The sequence below is a fragment of the Bombina bombina genome, chromosome 6 (genome assembly GCF_027579735.1).
Source record: "Bombina bombina isolate aBomBom1 chromosome 6, aBomBom1.pri, whole genome shotgun sequence".
In the NCBI taxonomy this organism is placed as follows: domain Eukaryota; kingdom Metazoa; phylum Chordata; class Amphibia; order Anura; family Bombinatoridae; genus Bombina; species Bombina bombina.
This window is the reverse complement of record NC_069504.1, coordinates 81543304-81565428: the sequence shown is the minus strand read 5'-3', so window position 1 is coordinate 81565428 and position 22125 is coordinate 81543304. Positions and strand designations below refer to the sequence as shown.

At 38.6% G+C, this 22125-nt stretch overlaps 1 protein-coding gene across 1 annotated transcript in view; it reads left to right on the top strand.

Annotated features, from left to right (window-relative positions):
* The window catches only part of CDNF (cerebral dopamine neurotrophic factor), a 76430-nt gene that overhangs the window by 35226 nt on the left and 19079 nt on the right, over positions 1-22125 (top strand). Inside the window, exon 2 of the mRNA XM_053716499.1 lies at positions 15564-15691. Within this exon, the coding sequence (XP_053572474.1) occupies positions 15564-15691 (128 nt within the window). The remainder of the gene's footprint in view (positions 1-15563; positions 15692-22125) is intronic.

Here is a 22125-nt window from a genome sequence, read left to right as displayed (position 1 = left end):
TGAAAGTTACATTTAGTCCAGCACTACAGAATTTGGCGGCGCTATACAAATAAATAATAATAATAATAATAATAATAATTTTGATAATAATTTTGCCAAATACAATCATTCATTCAGGCAATGGCAGTGAAAAACATTTATGACATCATGCTACAGCCAATTTAAAGGGACAGTCTAGTCCAAAATAAACTTTCATGATTTAGATAGAGAATGTAATTTTAACCCCTTAACGACCGAGGACGTGCAGGGTACGTCCTCAAAAAAAAAAAGGCAGTTAACGCCTGAGGACGTACCCTGCACGTCCTCGGTGTGGAAAGCAGCTGGAAGCGATTCTGCTAGCTTCCAGCTGCTTTCCGGTTATTGCAGTGATGCCTCGATATCGAGGCATCCTGCAATAACCATTTTTAGCCATCCGATGCAGAGAGAGCCATCGGGCGGCCGCGTGCACGGGGAAGGAGCGGGTGGGAACCGCTACACTACAGAAATATTTGAATTTGAAGTGGGGAAAAAGGGGTACATCATTTTTAATTTAGCTAGATCGGTATGGCTGGTGGGATGTTAGTCTGTGGGGGGGAAGCTACACTACAGAAAAAAAGAAAAAGAAAATAATAAAACCATTTTTTTGATGCAAACTGGGTACTGGCAGACAGCTGCCAGTACCCAAGATGGCCCCCAATAAGGCAGAGGGGGGGTTAGAGAGCTGTTTTAGGGGGGATCTGGGAGGTTGGGGGCTAAGAGGGGATCCTACATAGCAGCATATGTACATATGCTCCTTTTTTTTTTTTTTTTTTAAATATTCAAAGATGCCTTTTATTTTAGTACTGGCAGACTTTCTGCCAGTACTTAAGATGGCGGGGACAATTGTGGGGTGGGGGAGGGAAGGGAGCTGTTTGGGAGGGATCAGGGGGTGTGATGTGTCAGGTGGGAGGCTGATCTCTACACTAAAGCTAAAATTAACCCTGCAAACTACCTACATACTACCTAATTAACCCCTTCACTGCTGGGCATAATACACGTGTGGTGCGCAGCAGCATTTAGCGGCCTTCTAATTACCAAAAAGCAACGCCAAAGCCATAAATGTCTGCTATTTCTAAAGAAAGGGGATCCCAGAGAAGCATTTAAAACCATTTGTGCAATAATTGCACAAGTTGTTTGTAAATAATTTCAGTGAGAAACCTAAAGTTTGTGAAAAAATTTGTGAAAAAGTGAACAATTTTTTTTATTTGATCGCATTTGGCGGTGAAATGGTGGCATGAAATATACCAAAATGGGCCTAGATCAATACTTGGGGTTGTCTACTACACTATACTACAGCTAAAATTAACCCTAGAAGCTCCCTACATACTCCCTAATTAACCCATTCTCTGCTGGGCATAATACACATGTGGTGCACAGTGGCATTTAGCAGCCTTCTAATTACCAAAAAGCAACACCAAAGCCATACATGTCTGCTATTTCTAAAGAAAGGGGATCCCAGAGAAGCATTTAAAACCATTTGTGCAATAATTGCACAAGTTGTTTGTAAATAATTTCAGTGAGAAACCTAAAGTTTGTGAAAAAATTTGTGAAAAAGTGAACAATTTTTTTTATTTGATCGCATTTGGCGGTGAAATGGTGGCATGAAATATGCCAAAATGGGTCTAGATCAATACTTTTGGATGTCTTCTAAATAAATATATATACATGTCAATGGATATTCAGGGATTCCAGACAGATATCAGTGTCCCAATGTAACTAACGCTAATTTTGAAAAAAAGTGGTTTGGAAATAGCAAAGTGCTACTTGTATTTATTGCTTTATAACTTGCAAAGAACATGTAAACATTGGGTATTTCTAAACTCAGGACAAAATTTAGAAACTATTTAGCATGGGTGTTTTTTGGTGGTTGTAGATGTGTAACAGATTTTGGGGGTCAAAGTTAGACAAAGTGTGTTTTTTTTTCCATTTTTTCATCATATTTTGTATTTTTTTTATAGCAAATTATAAGATATGATGAAAAAAATGGTAGATTTTGAAAGTCCATTTAATGGCGAGAAAAATGGTATATAATATGTGTGGGTACAGTAAATGAGTAAGAGGAAAATTACAGCTAAACACAAACACCGCAAAAATGTAAAAATAGCCTTGGTCCCAAACGGACAGAAAATGGAAAAGTGCTGTGGTCATTAAGGGGTTAAACAATTTTCCAATTTACTTTTATCACCAATTTTGCTTTGTTCTCTTGGTATTCTTAGTTTAAAGCTAAACCTAGGAGGTTCATATGCTAATTTCTAAGCCCTTGAAGGCCGCCTCTTCTCTCAGGGCATTTTGACAGTTTTGCACCACTAGAGGGTGTTAGTTCATGTGTGTCATATAGATAACACTGTGCTCACGCACGTGGAGTTCAGGTGAGCCAGCTGTGATTGGCTAAAATGGATGTCTGTCAAAAGAACTGAAGTAAGGGGGCAGTTTGCAAATGCTTAGATCCAAGATAATCACAGAGGTAAAAAGTACATTAATAAAACTGTATTGGTTGTGCAAAACTAGGGAATGGGTAATAAAGGGATTACCTATCTTTTTAAACAATAAAACTTCTGGTGTAGACTGTCCCTTTAACACACTTATAAGCAGAGTAAAACTAGATAGCTATTCAGTGAGATCAGCAGATCTGACCACATTTCATATGGTGGCTGCAGTACTAGCCCTTGAATAATTATGCCCTTGAATAATTATGCTCACGTTTTTGTTAGGCATAACAGTAAGAACAGAAATTGCAGGAAATCTTGATGAGTTAAAGGTATCTTAAACTCAAAGTTAAATTCCCCATAAAAGATTTAATTATGCACAATGAAACAATCTTTGCAGTGGGCTTTTATTGTTTATTTTTACAGTTTTTTTGTTTTAATTTAAATCTAAAGCCTGTAGTTTTTCTACTGTCAGATATACATTCCACATTATAGAAATCCCTGACCCACTTACATGCTACACAGTGATTGCTTGATCAGCATAAGAGCTAATTTTTATTTTGTTTATGACAACAGCAAAGAATACTTAAAGTGCTATGTCCATGGAATGCAAAACAATGAAAAATAACAGTTTTAAAATGCTTTAAAAATATTTATTTTCTATGCAGATATTCGGCTATTCAGTGATTTAATTTGTGAAGTAAAAACTGACTTATGTAATTAAGCGTAAACCATTTTCGTAGAGACAAGTGTTCAGGCTGGGAGCTATTAGGAATTGTGCCTTTTTATCTCCAAGCCTGACAAGGGCTGGACCATTAGGTCATCTGCATAGAAGTTAATCAATTTGACTCATGCACATTGACAAGAGAAGGCTAAGCAACCTGCTAAGGATGAAGGTCTGATATCCAGAGTAAAGTAAGAATTAATAAACGCATTTCATGAAAGGTCATTTAGAGACCTGTAGCAAACCACAACATCTCTGGTTTAGACATATTGCACTAATGAAGAAGAAAAAAAGATTCCTGTTCATGACCCAGCTAGAACTTCAAAGTGGTTTTTATGAGGATTTGGCAGTTCAACTCCACTCCAATGGTCTTCTGTTTTCTGGTCTAACTCAACCTACAAATTACAAAACATTACCCTCACTGGTCACATTTCTTTCATGTAATTAGCAAGAGTCCATGAGCTAGTGACGTATGGGATATACATTCCTACCAGGAGGGGCAAAGTTTCCCAAACCTCAAAATGCCTATAAATACACCCCTCACCACACCCACAAATCAGTTTTACAAACTTTGCCTCCTATGGAGGTGGTGAAGTAAGTTTGTGCTAGATTCTATGTTGATATGCGCTCCGCAGCAGGTTGGAGCCCGGTTTTCCTCTCAGCATGCAGTGAATGTCAGAGGGATGTGAGGAGAGTATTGCCTATTTGAATTCAATGATCTCCTTCTACGGGGTCTATTTCATAGGTTCTCTGTTTTCGGTCGTAGAGATTCATCTCTTACCTCCCTTTTCAGATCGACGATATACTCTTATATATATATATATATATATACCATTACCTCTGCTGATTTTCGTTTCAGTACTGGTTTGGCTTTCTACAACATGTAGATGAGTGTCCTGGGGTAAGTAAGTCTTATTTTCTGTGACACTCTAAGCTATGGTTGGGCACTTTTTTATAAAGTTCTAAATATATGTATTCAAACATTTATTTGCCTTGACTCAGGATGTTCAACATTCCTTATTTCAGACAGTCAGTTTCATATTTGGGATAATGCTTATGAATAAATCAATTTTTTCTTACCTTAAAATTTGACTTTTTCCCTGTGGGCTGTTAGGCTCGCGGGGGCTGAAAATGCTTCATTTTATTGCGTCATTCTTGGCGCGGACTTTTTTGGCGCAATTTTTTTTTTCTGTTTCCGGCGTCATACGTGTCGCCGGAAGTTGCATCATTTTTGACGTTCTTTTGCGCCAAAAGTGTCGCCGTTCCGGATGTGGCGTCATTTTTGGCGCCAAAAGCATTTAGGCGCCAAATAATGTGGGCGTCATTTTTGGCGCTAAAAAATATGGGCGTCACTATTGTCTCCACATTATTTAAGTCTCATTATTTATTGCTTCTGGTTGCTAGAAGCTTGTTCACTGGCATTTTTTCCCATTCCTGAAACTGTCATTTAAGGAATTTGATCAATTTTGCTTTATGTTGTTTTTTCTATTACATATTGCAAGATGTCCCACGTTGAAACGGAGTCAGAAGATACTTCTGGAAAATCGCTGCCTGGTGCTGGAGCTACCAAAGCTAAGTGTATCTGCTGTAAACTTATGGTATCTGTTCCTCCAGCTGTTTGTACTGTTTGTCATGACAAACTTGTTAATGCAGATAATATTTCCTTTAGTACTGTTACATTACCTGTTGCTGTTCCGTCAACATCTAATACTCAGAGTGTTCCTGATAACATAAGAGATTTTGTTTCTAAATCCATTAAGAAGGCTATGTCTGTTATTCCTCCTTCTAGTAAACGTAAAAAGTCTTTTAAAACTTCTCATTTTTCAGATGAATTTTTAAATGAACATCATCATTCTGATTATGATAATGGTTCTTCTGGTTCAGAGGATTCTGTCTCAGAGGTTGATGCTGATAAATCTTCATATTTATGTAAAATGGAATTTATTCGTTCTTTACTTGAAGTCCTAATTGCGTTAGAAATTGAGGATTCTGGTCCTCTTGATACTAAATCTAAACTTTTAGATAAGGTTTTTAAATCTCCTGTAGTTATTCCAGAAGTTTTTCCTGTCCCTGGTGCTATTTCTGAAGTAATTTCCAGGGAATGGAATAATTTGGGTAATTCATTTACTCCTAAACGTTTTAAGCAATTATATCCTGTGCCATCTGACAGATTAGAGTTTTGGGACAAAATCCCTAAGGTTGATGGGGCTGTCTCTACTCTTGCTAAGCGTACTACTATTCCTACGGCAGATGGTACTTCCTTTAAGGATCCTTTAGATAGGAAAATTGAATCCTTTCTAAGAAAAGCTTACTTGTGTTCAGGTAATCTTCTTAGACCTGCTATATCTTTAGCGGATGTTGCTGCAGCTTCAACTTTTTGGTTAGAAGCTTTAGCGCAACAAGTAACAGATCATAATTCTCATAGCATTATTATTCTTCTTCAACATGCTAATTTTATTTGTGATGTCATCTTTGATATCATTAGAGTTTATGTCAGGTATATGTCTCTAGCTATTTTAGCTAGAAGAGCTTTATGGCTTAAAACTTGGAATGCTGATATGTCTTCTAAGTCTACTCTGCTTTCCCTTTCTTTCCAGGGAAATAAATTGTTTGGTTCTCAGTTGGATTCTATTATCTCAACTGTTACTGGAGGGAAAGGAACTTTTTTACCACAGGATAAAAAATCTAAAGGTAAATTTAGGTCTAATAATCGTTTTCGTTCCTTTCGTCACAACAAGGAACAAAAGCCTGATCCTTCATCCTCAGGAGCGGTATCAGTTTGGAAACCATCTCCAGTTTGGAATAAATCCAAGCCTTTTAGAAAATCAAAGCCAGCTCCTAAGTCCACATGAAGGTGCGGCCCTCATTCCAGCTCAGCTGGTAGGGGGCAGATTACGTTTTTTCAAAGAAATTTGGATCAATTCCGTTCACAATCTTTGGATTCAGAACATTGTTTCAGAAGGGTACAGAATTGGCTTCAAGATAAGGCCTCCTGCAAAGAGATTTTTTTCTTTCCCGTGTCCCAGTAAACCCAGCGAAGGCTCAAGCATTTCTGAAATGTGTTTCAGATCTAGAGTTGGCTGGAGTAATTATGCCAGTTCCAGTTCTGGAACAGGGGCTGGGGTTTTATTCAAATCTCTTCATTGTACCAAAGAAGGAGAATTCCTTCAGACCAGTTCTGGATCTAAAAATATTGAATCGTTATGTAAGGATACCAACATTCAAAATGGTAACTGTAAGGACTATTCTGCCTTTTGTTCAGCAAGGGCATTATATGTCTACAATAGATTTACAGGATGCATATCTGCATATTCCGATTCATCCAGATCACTATCAGTTTCTGAGATTCTCTTTCCTAGACAAGCATTACCAGTTTGTGGCTCTGCTGTTTGGTCTAGCAACAGCTCCAAGAATTTTTACAAAGGTTCTCGGTGCCCTTCTGTCTGTAATCAGAGAACAGGGTATTGTGGTATTTCCTTATTTGGACGATATCTTGGTACTTGCTCAGTCTTCACATTTAGCAGAATCTCATACGAATCGACTTGTGTTGTTTCTTCAAGATCATGGTTGGAGGATCAATTTACCAAAAAGTTAATTGATTCCTCAGACAAGGGTAACCTTTTTGGGTTTCCAGATAGATTTAGTGTCCATGACTCTGTCTTTGACAGACAAGAGACGTCTAAAATTGATATCAGCTTGTCGAAACCTTCAGTCACAATCATTCCCTTCGGTAGCCTTATGCATGGAAATTCTAGGTCTTATGACTGCTGCATCGGACGTGATCCCCTTTGCTCGTTTTCACATGCAACCTCTTCAGCTCTGTATGCTGAACCAGTGGTGCAGGGATTACACAAAGATATCTCAATTAATATCTTTAAAACCGATTGTACCACACTCTCTGACGTGGTGGACAGATCACCATTGTTTAGTTCAGGGGGCTTCTTATGTTCTTCTGACCTGGACTGTAATTTCAACAGATGCAAGTCTTACAGGTTGGGGAGCTGTGTGGGGGGTCTCTGACGGCACAAGGGGTTTGGGAATCTCAGGAGGTGAGATTACCGATCAATATTTTGAAACTCCGTGCAATTTTCAGAGCTCTTCAGTCTTGGCCTCTTCTAAAGAGAGAATCGTTCATTTGTTTTCAGACAGACAATGTCACAACTGTGGCATACATCAATCATCAAGGAGGGACTCACAGTCCTCTGGCTATGAAAGAAGTATCTCGAATTCTGGTTTGGGCGGAATCCAGCTTCTGTCTAGTTTCTGCGGTTCATATCCCAGGTATAGACAATTGGGAAGCGGATTATCTCAGTCGCCAAACGTTGCATCCGGGCGAATGGTCTCTTCACCCAGAGGTATTTCTTCAGATTGTTTAAATGTGGGGACTTCCAGAAATAGATCTGATGGCCTCTCATCTAAACAAGAAACTGCCCAGGTATCTGTCCAGATCCAGGGATCCTCAAGCGGAAGCAGTGGATGCATTGTCACTTCCTTGGAAGTATCATCCTGCCTATATCTTTCCGCCTCTAGTTCTTCTTCCAAGAGTGATCTCCAAGATTCTGAAGGAATGCTAGCTTGTTCTGCTGGTAGCTCCAGCATGGCCTCACAGGTTTTGGTATGCGGATCTTGTCCGGATGGCCTCTTGCCAACCGTGGACTCTTCCGTTAAGACCAGACCTTCTGTCGCAAGGTCCTTTTTTCCATCAGGATCTCAAATCCTTAAATTTAAAGGTATGGAGATTGAACGCTTGATTCTTAGTCAAAGAGGTTTCTCTGACTCGGTGATTAATACTATGTTACAGGCTCGTAAATCTGTATCTAGGGAGATATATTATAGAGTCTGGAAGACTTATATTTCTTGGTGTCTTTCTCATCTTTTTTCCTGGCATTCTTTTAGAATTCCGAGAATTTTACAGTTTCTTCAGGATGGTTTGGATAAAGGTTTGTCTGCAAGTTCCTTGAAAGGACAAATCTCTGCTCTTTCTGTTCGTTTTTCACAGAAAGATTGCTAATCTTCCTGATATTCATTGTTTTGTACAAGCTTTGGTTCGTATAAAGCCTGTCATTAAGTCAATTTCTCCTCCTTGGAGTTTGAATTTGGTTCTGGGGGCTCTTCAAGCTCCTCCGTTTGAACCTATGCATTCATTGGACATTAAATTACTTTCTTGGAAAGTTTTGTTCCTTTTGGCCATCTCTTCTGCCAGAAGAGTTTCTGAATTATCTGCTCTTTCTTGTGAGTCTCCTTTTCTGATTTTTCACCAGGATAAGGCGGTGTTGCGAACTTCTTTTAAATTTTTACCTAAGGTTGTGAATTCCAACATTAGTAGAGAAATTGTGGTTCCTTCATTATGTCCAAATCCTAAGAATTCTAAGGAGAAATCATTGCATTCTTTGGATGTAGTTAGAGCTTTGAAATATTATGTTGAAGCTACTAAGAATTTCCGAAAGACTTCTAGTCTATTTGTTATCTTTTCCGGTTCTAGGAAAGGTCAGAAGGCCTCTGCCATTTCTTTGGCATCTTGGTTGAAATCTTTAATTCATCATGCTTATGTGGAGTCGGGTAAAACTCCGCCTCAAAGGATTACAGCTCATTCTACTAGGTCAGTTTCTACTTCTTGGGCGTTTAGGAATGAAGCTTCGGTTGATCAGATTTGCAAAGCAGCAACTTGGTCTTCTTTGCATACTTTTACTAAATTCTACCATTTTAAAGTGTTTTCTTCTTCTGAAGCTGTTTTTGGTAGAAAAGTACTTCAGGCAGCTGTTTCAGTTTGAATCTTCTGCTTATATTTTCAATTTAAACTTTATTTTGGGTGTGGATTATTTTTCAGCGGAATTGGCTGTCTTTATTTTATCCCTCCCTCTCTAGTGACTCTTGGGTAGTCATTATCCCATACGTCACTAGCTCATGGACTCTTGCTAATTACATGAAAGAAAACATAATTTATGTAAGAACTTACCTGATAAATTCATTTCTTTCATATTAGCAAGAGTCCATGAGGCCCACCCTTTTTTTGTGGTGGTTATGATTTTTTTGTATAAAGCACAATTATTCCAATTCCTTATTTATGCTTTGCACTTTTTTCTTATCACCCCACTTCTTGGCTATTCGTTAAACTGATTTGTGGGTGTGGTGAGGGGTGTATTTATAGGCATTTTGAGGTTTGGGAAACTTTGCCCCTCCTGGTAGGAATGTATATCCCATACGTCACTAGCTCATGGACTCTTGCTAATATGAAAGAAATGAATTTATCAGGTAACTTCTTACATAAATTATGTTTTCCTGCATGTCAACGTATGTCTGATGTCTACAGTAGTCAAATAGCGCAGGCCCTGTTAGCCTTCTCTGTATGTCCGGCTCCAGAGGCGGAACTGGAAACCACAGGGCCCAGGTGCAAGAATCTAAGAAGGGCCCCTCCATCTCCCCCCCCAAAAAAGTGAATTTGATACATATATTTTTTTTTTTTACATTTAACACAGAAAAAAAAATGTGAATCAGATTACGTCTGCAAAAGGAGGTACCCTGTGCCCACAGTCTGACCCCCCTATTACTATATATAGTGACACTGTTTAACCCACCAGTACTGTATATAGTGATTCAGTGACAGTCTGTAATCTGCCGGTGAGATGCTGGCCTGACCCTACCCACCCCAGTACTTTATAAAGTGACCACAGTAATCTGTGACATGGTCCAGCCCCCCCCCTGTACTGTATATAGTGGTACTGTATAGACTGACACTGTTTACCCTTGCCCCCCCCATGCTGTAGTAACAATGTCTGTTTTGCTGTATGTATATATATATATATATATATGTGTGTGTGTATATGTATATATATATATATATATATATATATATATATATATATATATATATATATATATATATATATATATATATATATATATATATATATATATATATATATATATATATATATATATATATATATATATATATATATATATATATACACACACACACAGAAACACTAACCCCTGTAGTCAGACACTAGTGAAGCATCATGTCACACTCACATGATATCAGTGGCAGGTCAACGTTTTTTATTGGGGGCCTAGTCGCAATTGTGTCCTCTGCACCCCCTGTAGTTTCGCCCCTGTCCGGCTCATTAAGTGCCCTATCATAAACATATGCTGGAAGGTCCACTAGTCTGATGGCCCTGGTACAGCGAACCTACCTTCTGGCCAGGCCTAAATTCCTGATGGAAGTCCTATCACCCTAATATGTCTCATGGGTAATAGGGATGTGCATTTATTTATAATCTGTTGTGCATTTGTAAAACAAATGCTAAAAATGGCCACGGTCTGTGGCATCTGACTAATTTCTGTGACTGATTTATTGGCATTAAAGTTTAATGCATATATGTGCGTTGCCCTGTAATAAATCTGATGCCAAAATGAGTGAAATTGCTTCACTAACAAATGCTGAATAACAAATAAATATAAATTCCTAAAGAGTAATGAGTCCAGAATAAGCAGTGTCTCTAAGTATTTCACTATTTAATTCATCAGCAACATGTATCAAGGAGTGTAATTCCCAGTATGTAACTTGTTTTTTTTTTTTTGTTTTTTTTTTTTAATACATATAAATAGTACTTTGGCAGATAACATAATTTATGTAAGAACTTACCTGATAAATTCATTTCTTTCATATTAGCAAGAGTCCATGAGCTATTGACGTATGGGATATACATTCCTACCAGGAGGGGCAAAGTTTCCCAAACCTCAAAATGCCTATAAATACACCCCTCACCACACCCACAATTCAGTTTAACGAATAGCCAAGAAGTGGGGTGATAAGAAAGGAGCGAAAGCATAAAAAATAAGGAATTGGAATAATTGTGCTTTATAAAAAAAAAATCATAACCACCACAAAAGGGTGGGCCTCATGGACTCTTGCTAATATGAAAGTAATGAATTTATCAGGTAAGTTCTTACATAAATTATGTTTTCTTTCATGTAATTAGCAAGAGTCCATGAGTTAGTGACGTATGGGATAGCAGATACCCAATATGTGGAACTTCCACGCAAGAGTCACTAGAGAGGGAGGGATAAAATAAAGACAGCCAATTCCGCTGAAAAAGATCCACAACCCAAATCAAAAAAATGAAATAATAAGCAGGAGAATCAAACAGCTGCCTGAAGTACTTTTCTACCAAAAACTGCTTCAGAAGAAGAGAAAACATCAATATGGTAGAATTTAGTAAAAGTATGCAAAGACCAAGTTGCTGCTTTGCAAATCTGATCAACAGAGGCTTCATTCCTAAAAGCCCAGGAAGTAGAAACTGACCTAGTAGAATGAGCCGTAATCCTTTGAGGCAGGGACTTACCCGACTCCACATAAGCATGATGAATCAAAGACTTTAACCAAGATGCCAAAGAAATGGCAGAAGCCTTCTGACCTTTCCGGGAACCAGAAAAGATAACAAATAGAGTAGAAGTCTTTCTGAAACCTTTAGTAGCTTCAACATAATATTTCAAAGCTCTAACCACATCCAAAGAATGTAAAGATCTTTCCAGATAATTCTTAGGATTAGGACACAATGAAGGGACAACAATTTCTCTACTAATGTTGTTAGAATTCACAACTTTAGGTAAAAATTTAAATGAAGTCCGCAACACCGCCTTATCCTGATGAAAAATCAGAAAAGGAGATTCACAAGAAAGAGCAGATAACTCAGAAACTCTTCTAGCAGAAGAGATGGCCAAAAGAAACAAAACTTTCCAAGAAAGTAATTTAATATCCAGAGAATGCATAGGTTCAAACGGAGGAGCCTGTAAAGCCCTCAGAACCAAATTAAGACTCCAAGGAGGAGAAATTGACTTAATGACAGGCTTGATACGAACCAAAGCCTGTACAAAACAATGAATATCAGCAAGTTTAGCAATCTTTCTGTGAAAAAGAACAGAAAGAGCAGAGATTTGTCCTTTCAAAGAACTTGCAGACAAACCCTTATCCAAACCATCCTGAAGAAAGAGAATTTATGAGAAGAACACCAAGAAATGTAAGTCTTCCAGACTCTGTAATAAATCTTTCTAGATACAGATTTACGAGCCTGCAACATAGTATTAATCACTGAGTCAGAGAAACCTCTATGACTAAGTATCAAGCATTCAATCTCCATACCTTCAAATTTAATGATTTGAGATCCTGATGGAAAAATGGGCCTTGAGATAGGTCTGGCCTTAACGGAAGTGTCCAAGGTTGGCAACTGGCCATCCGAACGAGATCTGCATACCAAAACCTGTGAGGCCATGCTGGAGCCACCAGCAGAACAAACTAACGCTCCATTAGGATTTTGGAAATCACTTTTGGAAGAAGAACTAGAGGCGGAAAGATATAAGCAGGTTGATAATTCCAAGGAAGCGACAACGCGTCCACTGCTTCCGCCTGAGGATCCCTGGATCTGGACAGATACCTGGGAAGTTTCTTGTTTAGATGACAGGCCATCAGATCTATTTCTGGAAGTCCCCAGATTTGAACAATCTGAAAAAATACCTCTGAGTGAAGAGACCATTCGCCCGGATGTAGCGTCTGGCGACTGAGATAATCCGCTTCCCAATTGTCTATACCTGGGATGTGAACCGCAGAAATTAGACAAGAGCTGGATTCCACCCATACAAGTATCCGAGATACTTCTTTCATAGCCTGAGGACTGTGAGTCCCTCCTTGATGATTGACATACGCCACAGTTGTGACATTGTCTGTCTGAAAACAAATAAACAATTCTCTCTTCAGAAGAGGCCAGAACTGAAGAGCTCTGAAAATCACACGGAGTTCCAAAATGTTGATTGGTAATCTCGCCTCCTGAGATTCCCAAACCCCCTGCGCTGTCAGAGATCCCCATACAGCTCCCCAACCTGAAAGACTTGCATCTGTTGAGATCACAGTCCAGGTTGGACGAACAAAAGAAGCAAGAATTAAACGAGGGTGATCCAACCAAGTCAGAAGATCGAACATTGGGATTTAAGGATATTAATTGTGATATATTTGTGTAATCCCTGCACCATTGGTTCAGCAATCCATCTCCATCTTAAATAAATATGAAGATTTATCAGTGTCAATATCTGAGGTAGAATCTTCTGAACCAGAGAGATCCTCATCAGAAATAGATAAGTCAGAATGATGGCGGTCATTTAAAAATTCATCTGAAATATGAGAAGTTTTAAAAGACCTTTTAAGTTTACTGGAAGGAGTAATAACAGACAGAGCCTTCCTAATAGAATTAGAAACAAATTCTCTTACATTAACAGGAACATCCTGAACATTAGATGTTGAAGGAACAACAGGTAATGGATTATTACTAATGGAGACATTATCTGCGTTATAAAGTTTTTCATTACAACTAACACAAACTACAGCCGGAGGAACAGTTACCAAAAGTTTACAACAAATGCACTTAGCTTTGGTAGAACCAACATCATGCAGCGTCTTTCCAGAAGTAGATTCTGATCCAGGGTCAGGTTGTGACATCTTGCAATATGTAATAGAAAAAACAACATATAAAGCAAAATTTATCAAATTCCTTAAATGACAGTTTCAGGAATGGGAAAAAATGCAAAACAGGCCTCTAGCAACCAGAAGCAACAAAAAAATGAGACTGAAATAATGTGAAAAAAACTGGCGCCAAGAATGACGCCCACTTTTTTGGCGCCAAGAATGACGCCCACATTATTTGGCGCCAAAAATGACGCCCACATTTTTTGCCGCCAAAAAAAGTCTAACACGCATGCGCCAAAAATGACGCAACCACGTGAAAACATCTGGCGTCAACTATGGCGCCGGAAATGACTAAATAAATTGAAGCATTTTTTGCCCCCGCGAGCCTAACAGCCCGCAAGGAAAAAAGTCAATTGAAATATTTTTTTTTAAGGTAATAAAAAAATATTTATTCATATGCATTTTCCCAAAAAATGAAACTGACAGTCTGAAAGAAGGAATACTGATTATCCTGAATCAAGGCAAATATAAGTTTTAAGACATATATTTAGAACTTTACATATAAAGTGCCCAACCATAGCTTTGAGTGTCATAAATAGAAATAAGATTTACTTACCCCAAGACACTCATCTACATATAGTAGATAGCCAAACCAGTACTGAAAAGAGAATCAGTAGAGGTAATGGTATATAAGAGTATATCGTCGATCTGAAAAGGGAGGTAGGAGAAGAAATCTCTACGACCGATAACAGAGAACCTATGAAATAGATCCCCTAGAGGAAGACCATGGTATTCAAATAGGCAATACTCCCTTCACATCCCTCTAACATTCACTGCACTCTGAGAGGAAAACCGGGCTCCAGCCTGCTGCGAAGCGCATATCAACGTAGAAATCTAACACAAACTTACTTCACCACCTCCATGGGAGGCAAAGTTTGTAAAAACTGAATTGTGGGTGTGGTGAGGGGTGTATTTATAGGCATTTTGAGGTTTGGGAAACTTTGCCCCTCCTGGTAGGAATGTATATCCCATACGTCACTAGCTCATGGACTCTTGCTAATTACATGAAAGAAATATATTTTTATCACCTTAGAAATAATTATTTAAAACACAAAGGACCAGTCACAATAGAGATTTAATTTATATCACTAAGGTTGCAAATTTAAAAATAAAGATACAAATAACTATGATGTATATATGTATTAAGATGGCTTTGTTAGGTTTATACAGAGCTAGTTGGAATCTCACAGAATAAGATTATATTACTGTCATACTAAACTGTTCAGGATATGGCTCCTTAGGATCTAGTCTGCAAAGTATATAGAAGACTCTTAAAGGGACATTCCGGTCAAAATGTAAATGCACATAGATGAATTACATATTTGAATAGAAACATAGTTGCACTAGACATGTATTGGCAAGAATGCTTCTAGTAAAAGTTATCACTGTTGTAGTGTTAGCATTTTTCTCTGCATGTGCATGTGAAGCATAGCTAGGTATTCTCAGTGCACCAGCATTTTAAATATTGCAGCTGTTCAGAGCACCAGTGGTACTTGTATCATGTCAGCAAATAACTACAATTTAGGTAATTACTAGACAGTGCAAGCACTGTAGACTTTGTTTTAAATGCTGGTGCACGGTGCATACTTAAATACACTTTTGAAACGGCAATAACTTTTATTAGAAGCATTTTTGCTAATACAAGTATATTACAAAAATGCCTCTATTCCAAACTGAAACGTATCAATGTGGATTCCAGTTTTGGCTGGAATATCCCTTTATCTAGCAAAACATTCTGTACACAGTTATTTTATTTGCTTTAGATATAAAGTGATTCATGAAAATAAGGTAAATACAATTACTGCCTTAATATAATCTATAACGCTCATAAATATGACTTTTTAACAAAAAATACGATTTTTTTGTCTCTTTTTTTTAGTGTGTGGAGGATATTTGAATAGATTTTACAACTCCCTTTTAGCAAGAAATATTAACTTTACCCCAGATGTCATAGAGAGAGAACTCATTGAGGTCTGCAAAGTGTCAACAGGGAAAGAGAACCGACTGGTAAGAACATCTTTATATTTGAGCTATTTTGTCTAAAAAAAAAAAAAATAGTTGCAGATTACACAAATTCCCACTAATAGGCAGTTTGTTCCAGATTCATAGGCACTGATCTGTCACTGCCAGTAGCTGCTTGTCAGACGCACATTAATGTGTCATATGCCATAACATTTAGACATGGAAAGCTTTTTCTAAATACTAAGGGTCGTTTTGCTCTCCTCATCTTCATCTACCTTTCTTTTTGCTCTCCTCATCTTCATTTACTTGTTGTTTTGCTCTCCTCATCTTCATCTACCTCTCTTTTTGTTCTCTTCATTTGCTTTTTCGTTTTGCTCTCCTCCTCTTCATCCTCTTCATCTACTTGTCATTTGCTCTCCTCTTCCTCATCTACTTGTCATTTTGCTCTCCTCATCTTCATCTACCTGTCGTTTTATTCTCCATCTTCATCTACTTGTCTTTTTACTCTCCTCATCTTCATCTACCTGTTTTGCTTTCCTCATCTCCATCTACTTGTCGTTTTGCTCTCCTCGTCTTCATCTACCTGTCTTTTTGAGGTTTGGAGGAACTACAAGTATCAAATGAATCCCTTGTAGAGCTGCCGACCCATAACAAGCTGCCCATAGTTTCAGTGGCTCAGTTATTCTGACAGCTCTTACTTTTCATGTGAGGACACTTTTTTCTGTACATTTAACAACCTCCTCTGCCCTCCAGTCCCTACTCCACCATCTAATATCATATCCAATGACAGGACACCTTTTTTTCAGCCTACTACAATCACTTCCCATATACCTTTACCATATCTAACACCACCTTCTGCTGCTTCACACCTGTGAAAAATATGAGTTGTCCATTGACTCCATGACCTGTCTTTTTGCTCTCCTCATCTACTTGTTGTTTTGCTCTCCTCATGCTCATCTACTTGTCTCTTTGCTCCCCCCAGCTTCATTTACTTGTCGTTTTGCTCTCCTCATCTTCATCTACCTGTCATTTGCTCTCCTCTTCCTCATCTACCTGTATTTTTGCTCTCCTCATCTTTATCTACCTGTCTTGTTCTCCTCATCTTTATCTACTTGTCTTTTTGCTCTCCTTCTTCATCTACTTGTCTTTTTGCTCTCCTCATCTTCATCTACCTGTCATTTTGCTCTCCTCATCTTTATCTACCTGTCTTGCTCTCCTCATCTTTATCTACCTGTCTTGCTCTCCTCATCTTCATCTACCTGTCTTTTTGAGGTTTGGGGGAGCTACAGTATCAAATGAAACCCTTGTAGAACTGCCCACCCATAACAAGCTGCCCATAGTTTCAGTGGCTCAGTCATTCTGACAGCTCCTACTTTTCATGTGAGGACACTTTTTCTGTACATTTAACAACCTCCTCTGCCCTCCAGTCCCTACTCCATCATCTAATATCATATCCAATGACAGGACACCTTTTTTTCAGCCTACTATAATCACTTCCCATATACCTTTACCATATCTAACACCACCTTCTGCTGCTTCACACCTGTGAAAAATGAGTTGTCCATTGACTCCATGATCCTTTAAGGCTCACTGTAAATGTCTGTCCAGGTAGGGGCCCAGGGTGGTAGAGACAACACCATCCTCAACACACTGATCAGGACCCAGGACATGCCCCACTACATAATATGAGGGAAATCATGAGGAAAACAGTTATGCAGGCATGGTTGGCAACAATATGGTGACAATAAGTGCATCTATGGTGCCAAAATATTAAGCAGCATCAATAGGTGACATAAACTACTTAAAGACAATATGAAGGTTACTAAGCAACCACCCATGGTATGGCAGAAACTTCCTCAAAAGACCCCTTTTGGGGCATAATGAGGTTTAGAGTGATGGGCACAATGGCAGTTAGAGATCTTTAGTCTTTTGTCTGTTTATCAAGCATTTACCAATAAATATTTCTTTCATGTAATTAGCAAGAGTCCATGAGCTAGTGACGTATGGGATATACATTCCTACCAGGAGGGGCAAAGTTTCCCAAACCTCAAAATGCCTATAAATACACCCCTCAGCACACCCACAATTCAGTTTTACAAACTTTGCCTCCCGTGGAGGTGGTGAAGTAAGTTTGTGCTAGATTCTACGTTGATATGCGCTTCGCAGCAGGCTGGAGCCCGGTTTTCCTCTCAGTGTGCAGTGAATGTCAGAGGGATGTGAAGAGAGTATTGCCTATTTGAATTCAATGGTCTCCTTATACAGGATCTATTTCATAGGTTCTCTGTTATCGGTCGTAGAGATTTATCTCTTACCTCCCTTTTCAGATCGACGATATACTCTTATGTACCATTACCTCTACTGATTCTCGTTTCAGTACTGGTTTGGCTATCTACTATATGTAGATGAGTGTCCTGGGGTAAGTAAGTCTTATTTTTTGTGACACTCTATAAATAAAGTGCCCAACCATAGCTTAAAGTTCTAAATATATGTCTTTAAACTTATATTTGCCATGATTCAGGATGATCAATATTCCTTATTTCAGACAGTCAGTTTCATTATTTGGGATAATGCATATGAATAATCATTTTTTTCTTACCTTAAAAATTTTTTCAAATTGACTTTATTCCCTGGGGGCTGAAAATACTTCAATTTATTGCGTCATTCTTGGCGCAGACTTTTTTGGCGCAAAAAAAATCTGTTTGTCATTTCCGGCGTCAAACTTTTTTTTGACGTTTTTTTTTGACGTTTTGCGCCAAAAATGTCGGCGTCACCGGATGTGGCGTCATTCTTGGCGCCAAAATTTTTTAGGCGCCAATAATGTGGGCGTCTTTTTTGGCGCTAAAAAATGTGGGCGTCATTCTTGTCTCCACCTTTTTTTTTCACATTATTTCAGTCTCATTTTTCATTGCTTCTGGTTGCTAGAGGCTTGTTCATTGGCATTTTTTTCCCATTCCTGAAACTGTCATTTAAGGAATTTGATAATTTTGCTTTATATGTTTTTTCTTTTACATATTGCAAGATGTCTCACATTGACCCTGGATCTGAATCTACTTCTGGAAAGACGCTGCCTGATGCTGGTTCTACCAAAGTTAAGTGCATTTGCTGTAAACTTGTGGTAATTGTTCCTCCGGCTGTAGTTTGTGATGAATGTCATGATAAGCTTGCTAATGCAGATAGTATTTCCATTAGTAATATACCATTACCTGTTGCTGTTCCTTCAACATCTAATACTCAGGATGTTCCTGTTAATATAAAAGAATTTGTTTCTAAATCTATTAGGAAGGCTGTCTGTTATTCCTCCTTCCAGTAAACGTAAAAGGTCTTTTAAAACTTCTCATTTTTCTGATGAATTTTTAAATGACAGTCATCATTCTGATTTGTCTGTTTCTGATGAGGATATTTCTGGTTCAGAGGATTCTGTCTCAGATATTGACACTGATAAATCTTCATATTTATTTAAAATGGAATTTATTCGCTCTTTACTTAAAGAAGTTTTAATCGCATTAGAGATGGAGGATTCTAGTCCTCTTGATACTAAATCTACTAAGCGTTTAAATTTGGTTTTTAAACCTCCTATAGTTATTCCAGAAGTTTTTTCTGTCCCTGATGCTATTTCTGAAGTAATTTCTAGGGAATGGAATAATCTGGGTACTTCATTTACTCCTTCTCAAAGGTTTAAGAAATTGTATCCTGTGCCATCTGACAGATTAGAGTTTTGCGACAAAATCCCTAAAGTTGATGGGGCTATCTCTACTCTTGCTAAACGTACTACTATTCTTACAGCAGATAGTACTTCCTTTAAGGATCCTTTAGATAGGAAGATTGAATCCTTTCTAAGGAAAGCTTATTTATGTTCAGGTAATCTTCTTAGGCCTGCTATTTCTTTGGCTGATGTTGCTGCCACTTTTTGGTTGGAGGCTTTAGCACAACAAGTATCAGACCATAATGCTCATAGCATTGTTAAACTTCTTCAACATGCTAATAACTTTATTTGTGATGCCATCTTTGATATCATTAGAGTTGATGTCAGGTATATGTCTTTAGCTATTTTAGCTAGAAGAGCTTTATGGCTTAAAACTTGGAATGCAGATATGTCTTCTAAGTCAACTTTGCTTTCTCTTTCTTTCCAAGGTAATAAATTATTTGGTTCCCAGTTGGATTCAATTATTTCAACTGTTACCAGGGAGAAAGGAACTTTTTTGCCTCAGGACAAAAAATCTAAAGGTAAATATAGGGCTGCTAATCGTTTTCGTTCCTTTCGTCAGAATAAGGAACAGAAGCCTGACCCTTCCCCTAAAGGAACGGTTTCTGTTTGGAAACCTTCTCCAATCTGGAATAAATCCAAGCCTTTTAGAAAGTCAAAACCAGCTCCCAAGTCCACATGAAGGTGCGGCCCTCATTCCAGCACAGCTGGTAGGGGGCAGGTTACGATTTTTCAAAGACATTTGGATCAATTCGATTCAGTCTTTGGATTCAGAGCATTGTTTCTCAAGGGTACAGAATAGGTTTCAAGGTAAGGCCGCCTGCGAAGAGATTTTTTTCTCTCTCACATTCCAATAAATCCAGTGAAGGCTCAGGCATTTCTGAAATGTGTTTCAGATCTCGAGTTGGCTGGAGTAATTGTGCCAGTTCCAGTTCTGGAACAGGGTCTGGGGTTTTACTCAAATCTATTCATTGTACCAAAGAAGGAGAATTCCTTCAGACCAGTTCTGGATTTAAAGATATTGAATCGTTATGTAAGGATACCAACATTCAAAATGGTAACTATAAGGACTATTCTGCCTTTTGTTCAGCAAGGGCATTATATGTCCACAATAGATTTACAGGATGCATATCTTCATATTCCGATTCATCCAGATCACTTTCAGTTTCTGAGATTCTCTTTTCTAGACAAGCATTACCAGTTTGTGGCCCTTCCGTTTGGCCTAGCAACAGCTCCAAGGATCTTTTCAAAGGTTCTCGGTGCCCTTCTCTCTGTAATCAGAGAACAGGGTATTGCGGTATTTCCTTATTTGGACGATATCTTGGTACTTGCTCAGTCTTCACATTCTGCAGAATCTCATACGAATCAACTTGTGTCGTTTCTTCAAAGACATGGTTGGAGGATCAATTTACCAAAGAGTTCATTGATTCCTCAGACAAAGGTAACCTTTTTGGGTTTTCAAATAGATTCAGTGTCCATGACCTTGTCTCTCTAACAGAAAAGAGACGTCTGAAATTGGTTTCAGCCTGTCGAAACCTTCAGTCTCAATCATTCCCTTCGATAGCTTTATGCATGGAAATTCTAGGTCTCATGACTGCTGCATCGGACGCGATCCCCTTTGCTCGTTTTCACATGCGACCTCTTCAGCTTTGTATGCTGAACCAATGGTGCAGGGATTTTACAAAGATATCACAATTAATATCCTTAAATCCCAATGTACGACACTCTCTGACGTGGTGGATAGATCACCATCGTTTAGTTCAAGTGGCTTCTTTTGTTCGTCCAACCTGGACTGTGATCTCAACAGATGCGAGTCTATTAGGTTGGGGAGCTGTATGGGGATCTCTGACAGCGCAGGGGGTTTGAGAATCTCAGGAGGCGAGATTACCAATCAACATTTTGGAACTCCGTGTGATTTTCAGAGCTCATCAGTTCTGGCCTCTTCTGAAGAGAGAATCGTTTATTTGTTTTCAGACAGACAATGTCACAACCGTGGCATATGTCAATCATCAGGGTGGGACTCACAGTCCTCAGGCTATGAAAGAAGTATCTCGGATACTTGTATGGGCGGAATCCAGCTCCTGTCTAATCTCTGCGGTTCACATCCCAGGTGTAGACAATTGGGAAGCGGATTATCTCAGTCGCCAGACGTTACATCCGGGCGAATGGTCCCTTCACCCAGAGGTATTTCTTCAGATTATTCAAATCTGGGGACTTCCAGAAATAGATCTGATGGCCTCTCATCTAAACAAGAAACTTCCCAGGTATCTGTCCAGATCCAGGGATCCTCAGGTGGAGGCAGTGGACGCTTTGTCGCTTCCTTGGAATTATCATCCTGCCTATATCTTTCCGCCTCTAGTTCTTCTTCCAAAAGTTATTTCCAAAATTCTTATGGAACATTTGTTTGTACTGCTGGTGGCTCCAGCATGGCCTCACAGGTTTTGGTATGCGGATCTCATTCGGATGGCCAGTTGCCAACCTTGGATTCTTCCGTTAAGACCAGACCTATCTCAAGGCCCTTTTTTCCATCAGGATCTCAAATCATTAAATTTGAAGGTATGGAAATTGAACGCTTGATTCTTAGTCAGAGGTTTCTCTGACTCAGTAATTAATACTATGTTACAGGCTCGTAAATCTGTGTCTAGGAGGATTTATTATCGAGTCTGGAAGACTTACATTTCTTGGTGTTCTTCTCATAAATTCTCTTGGCATTCTTTTAGAATTCCTAGAATTTTACAGTTTCTTCAGGATGGTTTGGATAAAGGTTTGTCTGCAA